The sequence below is a fragment of the Acomys russatus genome, chromosome 13 (genome assembly GCF_903995435.1).
Source record: "Acomys russatus chromosome 13, mAcoRus1.1, whole genome shotgun sequence".
Classification (NCBI taxonomy): Eukaryota; Metazoa; Chordata; class Mammalia; order Rodentia; family Muridae; genus Acomys; species Acomys russatus.
The window spans coordinates 1,650,459-1,671,138 of record NC_067149.1 but is presented as its reverse complement, the minus strand read 5'-3'; the positions used below and the strand labels follow the sequence as shown (position 1 = coordinate 1,671,138).

The 20,680-nt window shown below is 47.7% G+C and overlaps 1 protein-coding gene across 1 annotated transcript; it reads left to right on the top strand.

The window, feature by feature from the left end:
- The first annotated feature begins 13,398 nt into the window (after positions 1–13,398).
- On the top strand, positions 13,399–18,205 carry Vamp8 (vesicle associated membrane protein 8). The gene is made up of 3 exons (XM_051154740.1): positions 13,399–13,564; positions 15,629–15,787; positions 17,993–18,205. Exons 1-3 carry the CDS (start codon positions 13,562–13,564, stop codon positions 18,134–18,136), a joined length of 306 nt encoding a protein of 101 aa, XP_051010697.1. The 5' UTR covers positions 13,399–13,561; the 3' UTR covers positions 18,137–18,205.
- The last annotated feature ends 2,475 nt before the right edge of the window (positions 18,206–20,680 follow it).

Here is a 20,680-nt window from a genome sequence, read left to right as displayed (position 1 = left end):
AAAGAAAGAAAGCCTGGAAACAGAAATACGACTTGGCAGCTAAGAGCATTTTCTGCTCTACCATAGTGTCAGAGTTTGGATCCTGTCCTGGAAGCTCACAAACACCTGCGTCTTCAGCTGTAAGGGATCTGATGCCCCCTTCTGGCCTCCAGAAGCATTACATAGGCACTCAACATAAATCAAATAAAAGCTCACTATGTAGCTCTGACTTGCTTGGAATGCTCTACATAGACAGGGCCGGCCTTGAATTTACAGTAATCCACCTACATCTACCTCCCAAGTACTGGGACTTAAGCACCTTAAATCTTAGCATTAAAATAAGTTGTTTACCTGTCTCGAAAAAGAACAACAAAAAAAGTTGTTTAGGGGGCTTTTGCTTCAGCGGCCCCATGCTGCCATGCAAAGAGGTATCAATTGGGATGACAGAGAAAGTGAGAGAAAGCAATTCTCCAAGTGGACATTCACATGGGAACGAAATGGTGTTTGAAACAAGAGAAAGACTCGGACAGGTGCTATGGGGGGAAAAAGATCTATTCTCTAACTTACAGTATAAGACGAAACTGCAAATTCCTTTAAAGCTCTAGCTAGCCAAACTGCTTACGACCGTGTATATATTTAATTTCAGGTAAGGAAAACAGATATGTGTAGCGATCTCTATTTGCTGGGCATTTTTATTAATCTCATTTATTATTGTTTTTATAATTATTATAATTATTTTATGCCTCCTCCCTACCTTGCTGCGCCCCAGCTCAGTTTTGTTTTGTCGTTGCTCTTTTCTTTTGAATGTTTTTGCTTCTCTGGGTACCTCCTACCCCTCAACGCGGGCCCTGGTTTCTCTGAGACTTTTCTTTGTGTGAGTGTGTTTCCTTACGTGTCTGCCCTTTGCCTCGCCTGTACCCACCCAGGATTCTTCTATTGGTCTTGTCTGTCCCTCTCCCAAATCCCTTTGGTCTTGTCTGTCCCTCTCTCAAATCCCTTTACTTTTCGGGAGACTCCTTGAGAAATATAACCCCACAGACTGCGAGACTGAACTGCTGCTACAAGCCAAAGATTTTATTATGTTCAGAAACCTGTAGTCTGAAATAAAATGTTCACTGTCCAAAAAAAAATTTAATAGGTAAATAAATGTAAAATAAATAAAACAAACAAACAAATTTTAGCAGGCATGTTGATGCACGCCTGTAATCCCAGTACTTGAGAGGTGAGAGCAGGAGGATGACGAGTTCAGGGCATTCTTAGCTGAATGAAAGTTTGAGGCCAGCCTAGGCTACATGTGACCCTGTCTCCAAAAAAAACAGAAAATGAGCCGGGTGGTGGTGGTGCACGCCTTTAATCCCAACACTCAAGAGGCAGAGGCAGGTGGATTGCTGTGAGTTTGAGGCTCCACCTGGACTACAAAGTGGGTCCAGGACAACCAAGGCTACACAGAGAAACCCTGTCCCGAAAAACCAAAACCAAAACAAAACAGAAAGTGAATGAATGAACAAACAAATAAATAGCCAACTACTACAGATATGTGAGAGTAAGGAATGAAACTGCATACATTCCGGCTTGCTGCCTCTCTCTTGTGTCCAGCTAAATTGCCAGCATTATCAATGCGAATGTCAGCAAGGCTTAAAGGGCAAATAGCTCAGTGTTATTGTAGCTGCTGTCCTTGAAGTCCCCAGGAGTTCTGAGCCACACTGAGCTCTGCTGCTGGCAGATGTAGACATAAAAGCAGGGGTCACGGGGCCAGATGTGTTTGGCAGCTGGAACCACTAAGCCAATAGTGTCCCTGCTGTTGAGGGCATGTCCACTGCTAGGTTATCCTAACAGGCAAGACAGGTCACGCCGCTTTGAAAGCCACAGAGCTATAAGAGATGGGTCGCCCAATTGCTATCAAGCTGTGGCCCAGCAGGCAAAGCATCTATACGGAGAAAATACAAAAACCTGTGGCCCAAAGGAGGTCAGTGCAGCTTGGGAGGACCAAGCACGATGGTGGTTCTGAGCCGTGTAGCTCAGTGGTAAAGTACTTGCCACATGAGGGTCTGACTGGGGTCCTCAGAAGTACCTAAGCCCCCACGTTTAACATTCTGGTCTGTTATATACAAGTTGCTCACTCTTGTAATCCCAGCACTTGGCAGGGAGAGACAGGAGGGCAAGGAGTTCAAGGCTATTTTTGGTTACATATGGAATTGGAGACCAACCTGGACTATATGAGACTCTCTTAAAAGAGAGGGGGGACGGTAGCAATGCCAATAGAACAGAGGGATGGAGAGTGGAGTTGAGTACAAATGTGTACTTAGCAAACATGAAGACCTGGGTTCGATCCATAGGACTCATAATAACAACAATAACTGTGGTGGTTTGAATAAGAACGGCCCCCAAAGGCTGTTGGGAGGGGATAAGAGATAGGTTGTTGGCTCTGTTTCTTAACAATTAAACTTTATTATACAACCCAACTAGCTCACACAAGAGGGAAAAGAGGTTAAAGGGAAAAAAGAGTGAACCTTCCAGTGTCCGTTCCACGGGACGGGTCCCTTGGTGTCTCTGGCCTGTGCACTGGTCTGGCCTATTCCCTGATCCTCTTGCCGATCCACGTGCGCTCAAGCCCGGTCTGACCCTGCTGCTCCTCTCTCTGTCTCCTCCGCTTGCCCGTCTGTCACATGCAAGGGATGGTCTCCCTCTCCCCTTGAGGGTCGATTAGAAACACAATAGTCCAGGTAAAGTCCCCAGGTCCAGCTTCCTGAATTCCAGGCCCAGGATGCCTCCACCCAGTCTATCCCAAGGTTAATCTCAGGGAGTATCCGTGATGTGTCCAAGGGCAAAGCCCACCAAGACTACTTTCACCTGTGACAAAGCTTACACTCCCTCCCACAGTATGTCCTTGTTGGGTGGGTTCAGAAGCCCATGCCAGGCCCAGAGTCCCCACCTGCTACCTGAGCATCAGGGTATGAAGCTCTTGCTACTTCTCCATCCTGTGCCTGCCTGCCTGCCACCATGTGGACTCCCCACCATCTTGCCAATGCACGAAGCCTCTGAAGCTGTAAGCAATCCCCCAAGTAAACGCTTTTCTTTATAACAGTTGCCGTGGTCATGGTGTCTTCACAGCAATAGAATGCTGGCTAAGACAATAACAAAGGTTGGCAGGATGGCTTAATGACTGCTACCAAGCCTAATGACATGAGTTCGATCCTTGGGACCCACTTGGTGGAAGGAGACAGTCAACTCATTGAAAGCTATTCTCTGACTCAAGAGCGCGTGCACGCGTGCGCACACACACACACACACGCGCGCGCACACACACTTACATAAATGTATAAACATAATCATACGGAAATAATAGGCAACTTCTATAACCATCTATCTAGTAGGAGTGAAGATATTCTAAAGAGAGATACTTGTGTCCCTCCCTAGGCTATGAGACTATTGCTTCCAAAGAATTAAAAGCTCCCAAGATCCCTATGCAAGAGTAAGGGAAAGAAAAAAAAAAAAAAAAGAGTAAGGGAAAGGCTGAAGAAGTATGGTGTCAGCCAGAGGAAGATGTTGCCTCCCCAGGAGAGATTTCAGAGAATTCTCACCTTATCAGACTACACCACAGGCTGGATTGGAGCAGAGGCAGTGTAGGACCCATGGTAGCGGAGTGCACATTGACCAAGTCTGTCTAGTTCTGCATGCCTCAAACCCTCTATTTGAATCTAAACCTCAAGTCAATACCCTAAAGGTGGACTTGTGGATCACTTGCTCTCTCTATTTGTTCCTCTTTCCAGTAAGGCACCTTGAATCAATCTCCTTTTTCTGTTTCTATTACTGTTTAATTGGTGTATTGGAGATTGGTGGCCAAGCCTTGCTTGTTGTGGCTTTTAGAGGCCAGGCTTTAACCATAGGAACTCTAGTGGTACCACTATTATGACACTGAAAGTCATAAATATTAAATAAATTCGATAGGAGCACTGGAGAGAATGAATTAGGAATAGAAAAATCAAGTGGTTGTTTGTTTTGAATTTGGGCTGGTGGTATAGTTCAACTGATAGGGCCTTGTGTATGCCAGGGGAGCACTCTAACTTTTACTAAAGCCAAAAACCAAAAACAAAACAAAACCCGATGTGGTTTAGATTTGTAGTCTCAAAGATGGGGAGATGAAGACAGGCTGGTCCTTGAAGCTTATTGGCCAGCTAATGTAGTCTACTTGGTGAATACCAGGCCTATGAGAGATCTTGTCTCCAAAAAAAAAAAAAAAGAAAAAAAAAAAGAAAGAAAGAAAGCTGAGCCGGGTGTGGTGGCACACACCTTTAATCCCAGCACTTGGGAGGCAGAGGCAGGCAGATCACTGTGGGTTTGAGGCCAGCCTGGTCTACACAGTGAGTCCAGGACAGAACAGGCTACACAGAGAAACCTTGTCTTCAAAAAACCAAAATGATGACGATGATGATGTTAATGCAGTTTGGGGCTGGAGAGATGGCTCTGCAGGTAAGAGCGCTGCTGCTCTTCCAAAGCATCTTGGGCTCAAGTCCCAGCACCACATGGCAGCTCACAAAAGTCAATAGCTCCAGTCCTAGGGGACCCAATACCCTCTCTGGCCTCTGCGACTACCACCACCCGGTGCACAGATAGATATACAGGCAAAACACCATACAAAAATAAAAGGGAAAAATCATTTTGAAGTTGAGAAATCAGAAGTTCTGGGTGATCTAGATAGCGTGGCAACGCTGACCTAGAATTTTCTGGATATGAGAAATACACCTGTCTAAAAAACGCCCCCTCGCCGGGCGTGGTGGCGCACACCTTTAATCCCAGCACTCGGGAGGCAGAGGCAGGCGGATCGCTGTGAGTTCGAGGCCAGCCTGGTCTACAAAGTGAGTCCAGGACAGCCAAGGCTACACAGAGAAACCCTGTCTCGAAAAACCAAAACCAAAACCAAAACAAAAACAAAACGCCCCCTCCCCAAAATGTCCCCCAAAAAAGCAATTAATGGGCTGTGCTAGTTCAGTGGCTCTTTGCCTAATGTATGGTTTGCTTTTGTTCAGGGAGTTATTAGTCTCCATGCATACACAAAGCCTTCAGCATTGTGTCTCATGAAATAGTCCAAAGGATGGGTAATAGAGTTAGTTCTTCATGTGTGTTTTCTATTAAAAAAAACAAAACAAAAACAAAAACAACAAATTCCATTCTGTCTGCATTGTGGAGAAAAAGAGAAAAAAAGAAACAAAGAAGGAAAGGCAAACAAACAAACAAAACCCTTATCCGGCTTTAGCTTTAACATGCAGAACATTGAATGAATTGCTTTAAGGTGGGGCTGAGTCATATAATACAGAGTGAAGAGAGCCCCTGACAGCTATCAAGGAAAATGAAACCATTAAAACCAACCTTCCTTCTTTTCTTTTCCTCCAGACACGACCTCACTATGCAGCCCAGGCTGGTCTGTTACTTATTTATCTTGCCATTTGAGGCTCCGGAGAGCTGAGATTGCAAATGTGCACCACCACTCCTGTGCTAGCAGGTTTGCTCTTTTTAAGTTTGAGATGTGGTCTTGCTACGTTACCCAGGCTAACTCCAGCCTCCCAAGGAGCTGGGGTGCCAGGTGCTATGCCACCACCCACTTCTAGCAACTAAGATTCGCTAAAGTAGAGTTGGGAAGTTGCAAGTGGCCTGCACTCAGGCCTGCTAAAGGTTAAACCACAGAATGTTCCAATAGGCATGGGTAAACAATTGAAGTCAGTATCTGCTGGCCTTCAACATTTCTCAGCAGGAGTACCCTCAATAACTAACAGGAAGGTTTGCAATTTAGGATGGTAATGACTGCTTCTAAAAGAGACTCTGGAAATCCCCAGCTGAAAACAAAGCAAAAGAAGCTCCTGCCTTTGCCTTATGGCTTTTGTTTGCTTGCTTATTTCAATTGGTTTTTCTTTTTCTTTTTCTTTTTCTTTTTTTTGGTTTTTTCGAGACAGGGTTTCTCTGTGTAGCCTTGGCTGTCCTGGACTCACTTTGTAGACCAGGCTGGCCTTGAACTCACAGAGATCCGCCTGCCTCTGCCTCTGGAGTGCTGGGATTAAAGGCTTGCGCCACCACGCCTGGCTGCCTTATGTTTTAGGGTACAATCAGTGTGTCCAACCTGCTCCTAGAAAACTGCAATGTCCTTAGCTTCTGTGCTTGGTGGGGCTCTGTGTTTGGTTTGTTTGGGCTTTTGAGATGGTCTTAGTGTGTAGCCTTGGCGAGCCAGGGCCTCACTGTATAGACCAGACTGGCCTCAAACTCAAGGAGACACAAACACACACACACAAACACACACACAAACACACACACACACACAAACACACACATACACACACATACACACACATACATACATACATACACACATACACACACACACACACACACACACACATATATTGTGGGGAATTCCAAAAATGAAGAAATATGAGAAGAATCTTCACAGGCCTTAGGAAATCTGGCTTTAACCTGGAGGCAAGGGGGGAAGTTACTCAAATCTGTTCAGGGACTACAATCAAGCACCCTCTAACGGAGTGGCCGGGACCAGGAAGGTGACTTTGGAAATGGATGGCGCTAGAGAAGAGACCATGCTAACTAGCATCCGAGGGGAAGCTGGAGTTGATGGGAAGAAAAGAGCAAACATTATAAGATGACCAAGGAGGATAATAAATGAAGATATGGAGCAGCCCCAGGTGTGGTGCTGGGAACAAAGCCAGGACTTGGTCCAGCCTAGATAAACAGTCACAGAACTATACCCAAGCCCTTGCTTGTATGCTTGCTTCATTTTGTTGTTGTATGTTGGCTCACACTGTAGCCCAGGCTAGCTCTCCTGCCTCACCACCCCACCCTTTCTCCAATTCAGGCTTTACAGGCATGTGTCAACAAGCCTGGCACCAGCCTCCTTCTTTTTACATTGTTTTAATTTTTTTCCCCAAGATGGTTTTAGTTTTAAATATCCAGCAAAAACAAGGCTTTCCTACAAAACAGCACTACAAAGGAAGCATGTAAAGTACGCAAATAGCGCCAAAAGCCACAGAGCCACAAGACATTTCTCCTGAGCATAAGGCCTTCCGGCTCTGCACTCAGGGGTCTGCTAAGATGACACACACGGACCATCATGTCCAACTTTGGTTGGCTTGTTTGTTTGTTTTAGAGATGAGGTCTTGATATGTAACCCAGCCAGGCTGAAACTAGCTGTCTTTTCAGGCTGTACTGTTGCTCTTTTCTATTTCCTCATTCCATTTTCTCTCTTTTTTTTTTCTTATTTTTTTCTCATGTTTTATTTTGTTGTTGTTCTGTTTGTGGTTTTATGTTTGTTTGTTTCTTTCTTTCTTTCTTTTTCTCTCTCTCTCTCTAATTAAGGTTTCTCTGTGTAGCCCTGGCTGTCCTGGACTTGCTTTGTAGACCAGGCTGGCCTTGAACTCACAGCAATCCACCTGCCCCTGCCTCCAGAGTGCTGGGATTACAGGCGTGTGCCACTGTGCCCAGCTCTTTAATTGAGTTTTGAGACAGATTCTGGCTATAGTCATATAGCTGACGCTGGCCTTGAACTCCTGTTCATTGGGCTTCTGCCTCACAAGTACTAAGAGGACAGGAGTGTGGTGCTCTGCCTGCGTTTTTTGTTTTGTTTTATTGTTGTTTTTGAGACTCTGTTAGCCTAGGCTGGCCTCAAGCTCACTGTGTATCCCAGGTTACCCTCAAACTCATAGGAACCCATCCTCCTGCTTGGCCTTCACATGCTGAGGTGACAGGAATGAGCCATACACCCGGCATAAAAAGGGATTTTGCATTCTCATTCTTATTTGCAGAAGCAGAAACCAAAAGCTTCAGAGAGGGAAACCGCTTGCCCAGGGCTGCCCAGCTGCGTAGCACACCAGAAGACCCCAAGTCTTTTGTGCGCCAGAGTGAACCGGGCTATCCTTAAAACCCTGCCATGGCTTTGCTAGCCACAGCCTGACCTACTGTCCTCATTCCTCACAAAGTTACTGTAATCAAGGGTGAGTTCCCCCTCCCAGGTCTGTACGGTGAGCCTGTGACCCTAGCACCAGTGAGCTCCATGCCATCTCGGCTACACCTTGTCTCAAGGGGGAAAAATGTACTCTTTAATACCCCAGGCCCAGAAACTGAGATTTTCATTTCTTCTGAAGTAGAGTATCCTCTTCCTTCTAGAAACCAGAGTCCCATGGAAAACAATCTCAGTGGGTCACATCCAGCCCAGAGTCTGAGGAGTGCTCCCTTCAGTCCTTAGCAAAGAAAAGAAGGGAGGAAAGGGTAGAGGGAGGGAGGAAAGGGGGGACAGAGGGAAGGAGGGAGCGAGGGAGGGAGGGAAGAAAAGTAGCAGTTGAGCATTTTGGCTCACAGCTGTAACCCCCAATTTAGAAATCTGAGGAGGGATAATTACAAAGAAAGTTTGAGGCCAGCCTGGACTACATATCATCTTCCAGGCAACCTGGCTACATTATGAAATTCTGTATCAAAAATAAAATAAAAGATCCAAAAGAGAGAGCTGGCAGCCAGGCATGGTGGTACATGCCTGTAATCCCAGCACGGAGGGGGGCAGAGGCAGGCGGATTGTTGTGAGTTCAAAGGTAGCCTGGTCTACAAAGTGAGTCCAGGACAGCCATGGCTACAAAGAGAAACTCTGTCTTAAAAAAAAAAAACAAAAAACAAAAAACTGGGCATGGTGGCGTACGCCTTTAATCCCAACACTCAGGAGGCAGAGGCAGGCAGATAGCTATGTGTTCAAGGCCAGCCTGGTCTACAAAGCAAGTCCAGGATAGCCAAGGCCACACACAGAGACCCTGTCTTGGAAAAACAAAAACAAACAAAAAACAACAACAACAAATTGACAAAAAAGAGGGCTGGATTTAAGAGCACTGGCTGCTCTTCCAAAGTTCCTGAGTTCAATTCCCAACAACTACACGTTAGCTCATAGCCATCTATAATGAGATCTGGAGCCCTCTTCTGGTGTGCAGATGTATATGCAGGCAGAACATTGTGTACATAAGAAATAAATTAAAAAGGGGGGGAGGGGCGGGAGGCTGGAGAGGTGGCTCAGCAGTTGAGAGGACAGACTGCTTGCCCTCATAGAAAAACCTATGTTCAGTTGTCCACATCCAGGTCAGGTGGCCTCACAAAAGCCCTAGAATTCCAAAACCTCCTAAATCTAAAAATAATTAAATGAGACCAAGGATGTGACTTCAGAACCGATGATTCTTGCCTAATGCCTACAAGACCCTGGGTTCAATTCCCAGCACCCATCTCTAAAGAAAAAAAGAATAGGGCTGGAGAAATGACTCAGTGGTTAAGAGCACTGTCTGCTCCTCCAGAGGTCCTGAGTTCAATTCCCAGCAACCACATGGTGGCTCACAACCATCTATAATGTGATCTATGCCCTCTTCTGATGGGAAAACATACATGCAGGCAGAGCACTATACATAATAGTAAATAAATCACCGGGCGTGGTGGCGCACGCCTTTAATCCCAGCACTCGGGAGGCAGAGGCAGGCGGATCGCTGTGAGGTCGAGGCCAGCCTGGTCTACAAAGTGAGTCCAGGATGGGCAAGGCTACACAGAGAAACCCTGTCTCAAAAAACCAAAAGAAAAAAATAGTAAATAAATCTTTATTTCATTTTATTTTGTTTTTTTTGAGACAGGGTTTCTCTGTGTAACCTTGGCTGTCCTAGACTCGCTTTGTAGACCAGGCTGGCCTCAACCTCACAGCGATCCGCCTGCCTCTGCCTCCCGAGTGCTGGGATTAAAGGCGTGTGCCACCATACCCAGCAAGAATAGAGTTTTTATTAGTTGTGTATTTTAAATTATTTTACTAGTCAAACTGAAACCTTAAAAGAAGCTGAAGGTGTAGTTCAGATGGTAGAGTGCTCACCTGGGACTTCAGGAAGCATTACAACTAACCCCAGCACCATGTGAAATAAAATGTGACGGTTGATTAATTGATCCATTGATTGACTGATTGATTGATGACAAAGTCTGGCTTTGTTGCCCAAGGTAGCCTGGAATTTCCTTTTTCTTTTTTCTTTTTTTTTTAACATTTATTTATTATCATGTATACAGTGCTCTGCTTGCATGTACACCTGCAGGGCAGAAGAGGGCATCAGATCACAGTAATAGATGATTGTGAGCCACCATGTGGTTGCTAGGAATTGAACTCAGGACCCCTGGAAGAGCAGCCAAGTGCTCTTAACCTCTAAGCCATCTCTCCAGCCCTAGCCTGGAATTTCTGATTGTCCCGGCCTCAGATGAGTTTGAACACCACACCAGGCTATAAAATAGAAATGATGTTTGTAAAAGTAGCATTCCTTTTTTTCTTTTTAAAAATTTTTTATTTTATTAATTTATTTAGATTATATCTCGATTGTTATCCCATCACTTGTATCCTCCCATTCCTTCCTCCCTCCCTCCCACTTTCACCCTATTCCCCTCCCCTAGGTCTCTGATGGAGGTGGGGGACCTCCTCCTCCTATATATGGTCATAGGCTATCAAGTCTCATCTTGGTAGCCTAGCGTTCTTTTTTCATACTAAGTTTCTGAAATCTGGCCACACTGTGAATGCTTAATGGCCACATGCAGTCAGCGTTGTATGGGACAGTATAAGGAAAGAGCAAGAATTTGGGGTTGGGAGGTCTCAGTACATACCAGAGCATTCTAGGCAAACGCTCTATTGCTTCTGAGAGGTCTCTCATGTTTATTTGGTTTTGGTTTTGTTTGTTTATTTGTTTGTTTATTTATTATGTATACAGTGCTCTGTCTGCATGCAACACCTGTGCCAGAAGAGGGTACCAGATCTCAGCATAGATGGTTGTAAACCATCATGTGGTTGCTAGGAATTGAACTCATGACCTTTCGAAGAGCATATAGTGCTCTTAACCTCTGAGCCATCTCTCCAGCCCTTGGTTTGGTTTTTTTTTTTGAGACAGGATCTTCTTCTTTAGTCCTGTATGTCCTGAAACTCGTTATGTAGACCAGCTGGCCTCAAACTCACAGAGCTCCTCCTGCCTCTGCTACCAAGGGAATAAAGGCATTTGACACTATACCAGGCCCGAACAGGCAGATATATCTTGTAGACCACCTGGCAGTTTCAGATGACTCTTTGAAAATACAGAGTAGTTTAAAAAGTATTCCTTTTTTTTTTTTTGGTTTTGTTTTGTTTTTAGTTTTTTGAGACAGGGTTTCTCTATGTAGCCTTGACTGTCCTGGACTCACTTTGTAGACCAGGCTGCCCTGGAACTCACAGCGATCCACCTGCCTCTGCCTCCCGAGTGCTGGGATTAAAGGCATGTGCCACTACCGCCCGGCAGTATTCCTTTTTAAAAATATGTCATTTTTATTATTTTTTTGACAGAGCTTCACTGCATAACCCTGGCTGGCCCGGAACTGGATAAGCAAACTAGGCTAGCCTCAGACTCACAGAGACCCACCTGCCTTTTATTACTCTGTTTAAATTATGTATGTCTATGTGTGGGCTTATGCACATGAATACAGGGTCTGCCGGGGGCCAGAAGAGGGTGTCAAATTCCCTGGAGCTAGAGTTACAGGTAATGAGCTGCCTGACACAGGTGCTGGGAATCAAATTTGGGTCGTCAGGAAGAACAACACATACTTTCAACCAATGGGCCATCTCTCCAGGCCCCAATTTGTTCTTTGTGAGCACTTGAACAATGTCACTTGAGAGAATCAGCTGAACTCTAAGGACTCTGATTAGAGCTGACATTCTCGTCGCCTCTTGGCCTTTTAGCTAAGACCAAGTGTAGTAGAACTGACACGCGACGTTGTGATCTAATTCCTGTTTATTCTAGATTTTTCTTTTGCCTAACTGGAAAGGAAAGGGTTTGTGCAGGGTTGGTTGATTAGTTTGGTTTTGGTTTTGATTTTTTTCAAGACAGGGTTTCTCTGTTTTAGCCCTGGCTGCCCTGGAACTCACTCTGTAGACCAGGCTGGCCTCGAACTCACAGAGATCTGCCTACTTCTGCCTCCTGAGTGCTGGGATTAAAGGCATGCTGGGGTTGTGCAGTTTTAAGGCATTACTAGGGGGCTGGAGAGGGAGCTCAGTTGCTAAGAGTTCAGTTCCTAGCACCCACACCTGTAACTGCCTGTAACTCACCAGAGCACCTAACCCCTCTGCTCTTATGCAGGGAAGGACACACACACAATTAAAAATAGTAACAGTAAATTTTTTTTTTAAAGATCTAATTAGGAAAAACCCAAAAGTGTCTCAAAATGTTTCCGGGATTCTAAATTTATTAGGGCCTTTAAATAATAAAAGACTCATATTTGTTGGAGTAGCTAAGATTTCCTCCTTGGCTCGGCTGTTTCTTTTCGGGTGGGAAAGAATGTCCGTTTTCTTGGTGCTCTGTTATTGTTCTCTCTTGACAAACTCCGTCCGGAGAAGAGCAGATTTTCTCTGGCTGAGAGCCACATATGGTGAAAAAAACCCTTTACTCCAGGCCCCTCCTGGTCCATCTGACAATCTTCTGACAACCGATCAGGGTCACCAAGCCCCATGGTGACCTTTGGGAGGAAATGTAGGACTGAGGAATGTCAGAAGGAAAGGAGGGGCTGGTGAGTGAACCACCGGCCTGGGACACCGCTAAGGTGCCCTTCCTGTACTGTTTGCACTCCACCCACAGCCTAAGGTCAGCTGCTTCAGGACCAAAGCCAGGAGGAGCACATATTCCCCCAGGGCTAACCCTGGAGATTTCAAAGACTTTAATTATGTGCATGCGTGTGTATGCACATGCGTGTTCACATACCAACAGAGGCCAGAAGAGGGCGTTCAGCTCTCTCTAGCGCTGCGGTTACAGGTGCAGGGACCTGAACTTCCGGTCCACGTCAAGAGCAGCAGGTGCTCTTAACTGCTGACTCATCTCTCCAGCCTCATTTATTGGGGGTTTTAGTGCTTTCTTCTCACCCGGATGACCCTGGGGACAAAGGTTGTCAAGCAAGATATTTTCATTGGGACATTCCTTTCGTTTCGTTTCTTTTCTTTGTTTATTTATTTTTTATTTTATTTTTTTTTTTGTTTGTTTGTTTTGTTTTTGAGACAGGGTTTCTCTGTGTAGCCTTGGCCATCCTGGACTCACTTTGTAGACCAGGCTGGCCTCGAACTCACAGCGATCCACCTGCTTCTGCCTCCGTGTGCTGGGATTAAAGGCGTGAGCCACCACCGCCCGGCGGTACATCCGTTTCTATCTGAGTAAAGCTGATTTAAGTCCCTGAGAACTGGAATTACTTCTTTGAGACATAAAAAGGAGGTTTTTGAGAACTTAGGAGGGTTGGTTGACCCTTTCTCCTTCTTGACAACTTAGACGCTTCCCCCGCCCCCACCCCTGCCCGGTTGCTTTAAACTTAAGCTATTGTTTGGGAGGAGACAGGGAGGGCCCAGAGGGCGGCCGCCTACCTGCGGAAACCTGCAGTTACGTGTGGCAGGAGCCAGAGAGGCTGGAGTGGCGGGATGGGCGGGAGGCGGGCAGAAAGTTGGAGTAAGCAGGAAGTGAGTTGAAGCTGTGGCTGCCTCGGGTGGAAACAGACTAGGCGAGGTCTGCTTTGAGAGGCCCAAGTGCTCCGAGACATGGTAAGTGACGCGGGGGGTTAGGGAAAGAGAGATTTAGAGGGGATCCTGCCTGGGGGCTGCCTGTGTCGAGACAGGTGAGCTGGCGGCGGTCGCAGGGCTGGCCGCGCTGAGCCAGCGCTGCCTCTTCCTCCTTACTTTTGACAACTCGTCTACAAATAGCTCTGTCCTCCCGGCCAGGCATTCCTGACACTTCACCGCCTTCCTCCCTTGGCCCCGGTGCTGGATCGGATCAGGGTTTCGGTGGGGGGCTGGAGGACCCAAATTCCAAGCCAAGCTGCTGCGCAGCGCCCTCCCCCTCCTCCCGCTTCCTCCAGCTGGGCCTGCGCCCGGTGTTGTGACATTACCGGGCCACAAGTGTTCTTGCTCTCCCGGGGCTCAGATTCCAGCCCAGGTGACTGCAGTTCTCCCCCTTACCCTCGCACTGCGTCCACGCAGACACATAGGAGAGCTGCCTGGCCACCTAGAGCAGCTCCGTTTCTAGAAACATTAGCAACAGTCCCAAGGGGTTGTAAAGTAGCCAGGCGCCCGGTTCGCCCTGATAATCTAGCCTTAGCCCACACCCATGGCCGATACCTGAGGGCCCCTGGGTCCCAAAGGGAGCACTCCATGCCTTTCCTCTCCTAGTTCAAAAAGCCTTATCTAGAGGCTTCCTGGATAGAGAGACCGCAGGCAGGGAGGACTTTTATTAATATCTACATAAACAGGAGGTGGTGTGGGGCCTACACCAGGCGATAAATTATGGGGAAAGCAGAAGTGTGTGGTCCAACGGCACATGATGCCTCCTGGAGGGCCACAGCCATGGAACTGCGATTACACTGCCCAGTAGGCCAGAACCAGAGCTCACCAACAGCTGTCTGGAGAGGCACTTGGGTTGGGCCAGGCAAGCGTGTTCTACACCTGGCCAGCTCCCGCACTTTTAGTGAGAACCTACTGGGACTGGCAAGATTGTGGCCGTGGAGACTAGTTAATAGCCCCTGGCTGTGCTTCGCCACCTGTGTCACCTCCTTGACCCTCTGGAGAGTTCAAAGAAGGAGTAATTGCGTGCTGTTTCTGCTTGTCAGAAACCATGAAACACCCCCCCACCCCACCCCCAAAAGGCGGATGACAATGCAGAACAAATCTCATCTTCAGGGACTTAAGAATACACTTAAATGGCAGCCAAGATGGCATGGCAGGTAAAGGGGCTTACAGCACAAGCCTGCCAGCCTGTGCTCAGTACCCCTCACTCCTGTCTACCCGACTGTAGGAGGCAATCCACGCATGAGAGCTGTCCTCTGACCTCCACTTGTGTGCTGCAGCATACAGGCGTACTTTCCATCCCACACCTACTGATAACACAACACACATGCACGCACATACACAGTGCACTCGTGCGGGACTAAGGATGTGGTAGAGTGTGTGCCTGGCATGCATGAAGCTCAGGTTTGATTCCCCCAGCACCTCATAAACCAGGGCTGATGGTGCACACCTGTAAATCTCAGCACAGGGTAAGGAGAGACAGGAAGACCAGATGTTCAGGGTCATCCAATTTAGGAAGTTTGAAATCTGCCTAGGCTATATGAGGCTCTGTCTCAAATACATGAATAAATGAATAAATAAATAAATAAATAAAGCTGGGGAGATGGCTCAGTAGGTGAAGTGCTTGCCACATAAACATGGAGATTTAAGTTGGATTCCCCAGACCCGTGTAGTAAAAAATCCAGGTGAGATGGCTCAAGCACTGGGCATGAAGACTCCCAGCTCCAGCATGGTAGAGTAGGCTGGTCCCTGGGGCTTACTGCCCAGCCTGATCTGAGAGCGCCAGGCCAATGGGAGAGCCAGCCTCTGAAAAAAAAAACCAAGAGAGTGGCTCCTGAGGCATGACACCTGACCACCCGAGGCTGATCTGGCTTCCACCTGCTGGATTATACACATGTGCGTGAACTCACCTGAACATACATAGAACGTTCTCCCTGTGAGCAACTGAAGTATTAGAAATGGCTAAAATCTACGTTAGTTCTTCTAACCTCCACTGGCCGACATCCCTTGCTGCCCGGCCTAATTAACCCCTCTACTGCCATCCAGGAGGAGGCCAGCGGGGGTGCCGGAAATGACCGCGTCAGGAACCTGCAGAGTGAGGTGGAGGGAGTCAAGAACATCATGACCCAGAATGTGGAGCGGATCTTGGCCCGAGGGGAAAACTTGGACCATCTCCGAAACAAGACAGAGGACTTGGAAGCCACGGTGAGGCGGGGCAGCAAACTGGGAGGTGGGGGAGGGAGAAGGAGAAATCTGGGGAGAGAGAAACTTCAGCTATGGGGGAGTGGGGGAGCAAAGTGATGAGAGGGATGGCAGACTGTCACTTTGTCTGGGGGGGGTGGGATTGTTGAATCTCCACCTCTGGTTCCTCGCTACTCCGCTGGTTGGTAGGGAGCCAGCCAATGGGTCCATTGGGGCTTGAGTAAGGGGTCTAGCCACAGAGCCAGTTCCGAGGCAGTTCAGTCAACTTCAGCATTCCCTAGCCTTCCTTGGGGTATGAAACTGAATTTTCTTCCCTTTTTTTTTTTTTTTTGGTTGTTGTTGTTTGTTTGTTTTGTTTTTTTGAGACAGGGTTTCTCTGTGTAGTCTTGGCTGTCCTAGACTCACTTTGTAGACCAGGCTGGCCTCGAACCACCTCCCTCTGCCTCCCGAGTGAGCACATGTAAAAGACCCCTTGGCGTACAGGCCAAGGCTCCAGAGTTCTTGACTGAAATTCAATGGGTTCAGTCCCTGACACTATATAAACAGGCCATTGTGGCACATGCGTGTAATCCCAGCTTTTGGAAGGCAGAGATGAGAGGATCAGAAGTTCAAAGCCAGGCCATCAAGATGGCTCCAAAAAAGGCACTTGCTTCCAAGGCCAAAGAATCCATCCATGGGATTCACATGGTTGGTGGAAAGAGACTTGATTCCTGAAAAATGACTTATGACCTCCACTGTGGCATGTGCACACCAGACACATAAACATAAATATATAAATATAATTTTTGGGCTGGGCGTGGTGGCACATGCCTTTAATCCCAGCACTCGGGAGGCAGAGGCAGGTGGATCGCTGTGAGTTTGAGGCTAGCCTGATCTACAAAGTGAGTTTTTTGAGACAGGGCTTCTCTGTGTATCCCTGGCTCTCCTGGACTCCCTTTGTGGACCAGGCTGGCCTTGAGCTTACAGAGATCCACCTCCCTATCACTGGAATTAAATGTGTGAACCACCACGCCCAGCTAAGGTCATTCTTTTCTACAAGGAATGGAGGTCAGTCTTTGCTATATAAGATCCTGACTAGAAAGAAAGAAAAAGAAAAGGAAGGAGCCCTGCCATGCTCAAGAGGAATTCTAGACCAGAGCTTGGCTTACAGAGTGCTGTGGGAAGGGTTTTGTCAGGGCAGGAGGGTAGTGCATATCTCAGCAGACAGAGATAGACAGACCTCTGAAGTTCAGGTCAGCCAGGGATCCATACTGAGACCCTGTCTCAAAAGGAAAACACACAAACAGCAAAAAACCAAACCAAACCAAACAAAAACCACAGAGATAGCTTGAGGGGAGGCAGGGAGGGGGGCCAAGATTCTGCTCAGCAAGCCTGAGGACATGAGGAAAATCCCCAGGGCACAAGCGTGGAAAGAGAACCAACTCCTGCAAGTTGTTCTCTGTCCACCACATGAGCAGTTTGGTACATGTGGCAATAAGGAGAGGCACAAATAAATGTTATAAAAATATTTCTAGCCAGGCGGTGGTGGCGCACGCCTTTAATCCCAGCACTCGGGAGGCAGAGGCAGGCGGATCGCTGAGTTCGAGGCCAGCCTAGTCTACAAAGCGAGGCTAGGATAGCCAGGGTTACACAGAGGACCCTATCTTGGGGGAGAAAACAACAACAACAACAAAAAGAACCTTTCTGTTCCTATTGTAGCAGGAAATGTTAATTAATTTATTTTTTTTTGAAGTAGCTATATTTTACCAGCATCTTTATTTCAGTTTCTTGCTTTAATTTCTTCTTTCCTTCCTTCTTTCTTTTTTCTAGAAACAGGGTTTCTCCGTGTAGCCTTGGCTGTCTTGGACTCACTTTGTAGACCAGGTTGACCTCAGATTCACAGAGACATGCCGGCCTCTGCCTCCCCAAGTGCTGGAATTACAGGCGTGCGCCGCCATGCCCAGCTTCTTACTTCAATTTCTAGTGTGGTTTTGTTTTGTTTTTCGAGACAGGGTTTCTCTGTGTAGCCTTGACTGTCCTGGACTCACTTTGTAGTCCAGGCTAGCCTCGAACTCACAGTGATCTGCCTGCCTCTGCCTCCCGAGTCCTGGAATTAAAGGCGTGCGCCACCACGCCCGGCTCAGTTTCTAGTGTGAACATCTACACTATGGCATGTGGGCCTCCATTTGTAAGAGGCACTGGGTCACTACCTTGTCTTGTCCCCAACAGTCTGAACACTTCAAGACAACATCGCAGAAGGTGGCCCGGAAGTTCTGGTGGAAGAATGTGAAGATGATTGTCATCATCTGTGTAATTGTTTGCATCATCATCATCTTCATCATCCTCTTTGCCACTGGCACCATCCCCACTTAAGGGTCCCTTTCGTCCCGCCCTACTCTTCAGGAGTGACCTTCCCTCCCTAATGTGTGCCAAGAGGGGCCCTCTCTTGTCCTCCTCCACATGAATGCTGCTCGGTCCCTGTGAGGGCCTTCTGTTGCATCATATGTCCCAGAAGCACCTTGACCCCTTGGGAGGAGAGGGCTGGACTGTGGCTGCATGTCATGGGTCCTGAGAGTGGGTTGGAGAGACCCAGAGGACCCTGCTTGTTGCTGGGAAACTGCTGGTGGCTGGTGGGCAATAAAGACCTTTCAGTATCTCCCAGGGTATGAGGCTCTTTCCTCCTTTGTCTTTCGCCCTTTGCCCTTCTGTTTCTTTCCTCATAAGGATCCCCTCCCGACTGGTTTCTCCCGACTAGGACCAAGATGGTGCAAAAATAGAGAACACAGGTTTATAGAAGAAAGATGGCAGCTCAGAGGCTTTGCACACCTGGATTACAGATGTGAATCACCATGCCCAGCTAGAACCATAATTGTCTGTCGATCAGTCTCTCTCCCTCTCTCAAAAGAGTATAAATTCTTGTAGAGGCAGGAAGAGGAATTGGGTTACGAGCCCAACATGGGTTTTATATATATATACAGTGTTCTGCCTGCCTGTACACCTGCAGGCAGAGGAGGACATCAGATCACATTATAGATGGTTGTGAGCCACCATGTGGTTGCTGGGAATTGAACTCATGACCTCTGGAAGAACAGACAGTGCTCTTAACTGCTGAGCCATCTCTCCAGCTCCAACAACACGGGTTCTTGGAACCAAACTTGGGTCCTCTGCAAGAACAGTTTGCACTCATCCTCCCACTCCCCCGCAACCCCCCTTAGGTAAACATTTAAATTTGTTTATTATTAATTAAAATATAGTTACACTGTGTTTTCCCTTTCCTCTCTTCAACCACCCGCAACCCATCATCCTACCTCGACTCCTCACATCCATGGCCCCTTTTTCTTTCATTGCTGTTCTATACACACACACTGACAGCCTGCAGAGTCTGCTCAGTGATGGATGTCTTTATTGCTCTCCACCTTACTATCGAGTGAACCATGCTGGAGATTAAGCCTGCGGCATAATGCCTGTGAGATAAGCACTCTATTACAGCTCCAGCCCCCACCCTACTGTTTGAGACAGGGTCCCTCACTAGACGGGAGTTCTTCGGTTTGGCTAGGGTGGCTGGCCAATGAGCTCTAGGGAATGACCTGTCTCCACAGCGCTGAGGTTACAGAAACGCATGTCAAACGTTTGCGTGGGTATGCGGGCGGATCCCAACCCTCGAGCTTTCAAGCTTTCATAGCAGGCACTTTCCCCACTGAGCCATCTCCTAAACACTCCCTCTTTCTTCCTTTGTTTTGTGGGGAGAGGTTGAGACAAGGTTTCTCTGTGTAACAGTCCTGGCTGTCCTGGAACTCTCTTTGTAGACCAGGCTGGCCTCAAACTCACAGTGATCGGCCTGCCTCTGACTTCTGAGTACTGGGATTATAGGCGTGCGTCACCACGCCCTGCCCTCCTGTCTTCCTTGCCACACTGTTCGTTCTCACAGGTCACAGGAACAAGGGTTTCCTAGACATCTTACTGTAAAGAGAATTAAAACTCCACAGCACTTTCTGGTAGGACCCAGGATTCAGTGTCCTCCTTGGGTCCTGTCAACGTTCCTTAACTATTCTCCTGACTAGGTTCACAGAGACAGCCTGAGTCACTCAGGACCTGGTTCAAGACCTCTTGCCACTTCTGCCATGTCTCTTCTATGGCCTTGAGATAACTCAGCCAAAACTGGCAGGAACTAGTCAGCTTACCCTTTGTTGGCTGTTTTGTGTGTTCTGTTTGCCTTTTGTCCACTCTTGCTCTTCTGGGTCTTTATAGAGGCCTGGATCCCAGCTGTTCTGAGCAGAGTCGGGGCGAGCATCTCTCCCGAGTCCCATGGCTAGTCACAGTCAGGGTCACAGGACCAAGCCTGCAGAACAATGAGCTGTCTGTCTCCTTGACCGCTCCCAACCAGGTTCTCCATCACCGCTGCTCTTTCCAGAGCCTGGTCTGCCTTGGTTTGTGGGATGGTTCTTGGCTACCTCTGCCCTTTTTTCCTCCACTGCCATTCCAGAATTAGAAACAACCTGTTGTTGGGAGGGTGTGAGGGAGTGTTAAGAGTCAGAACTTTGGGATGAAACAGAGGGAGGGCAGGGAAAGTACCAAACAGCCCCTCTCCGTCTGCTTTGACATGACTGTGCCAACCTTACACCTCCCACAAGCCCATTCCAAGCTATGTCCAGCTTGGAAACACTGTCCTTACCTTACAGTGGCCCCCACCTCGGGGTGGAGGGAAAACCCTGACATTCTGGCTAGGAGAGGCTATGTCTGAGGTGCCAAGGGCAGCCTGGAAGGTGGAAGATGGGTTTGGCAGTCTCTCCACAGCAGCTCAGAAAGGCTACATGATGCTAGAGGCACACTAGCTGGCGCAGCACAGGAGCAGGCCTGCAATTTTCCCATCAAGAGTTTAGAACCATGACAAGCCAGAGCTGGCACTTCCCGTGAGAA

Excerpts from the sequence above, each read along its gene's own strand:
- Vamp8 (XM_051154740.1), top strand. Across the intron at positions 15,788-17,992 it reads CAGAGGACTTGGAAGCCACG|TCTGAACACTTCAAGACAAC; the intron begins GTGAGGCGGGGC and ends TGTCCCCAACAG.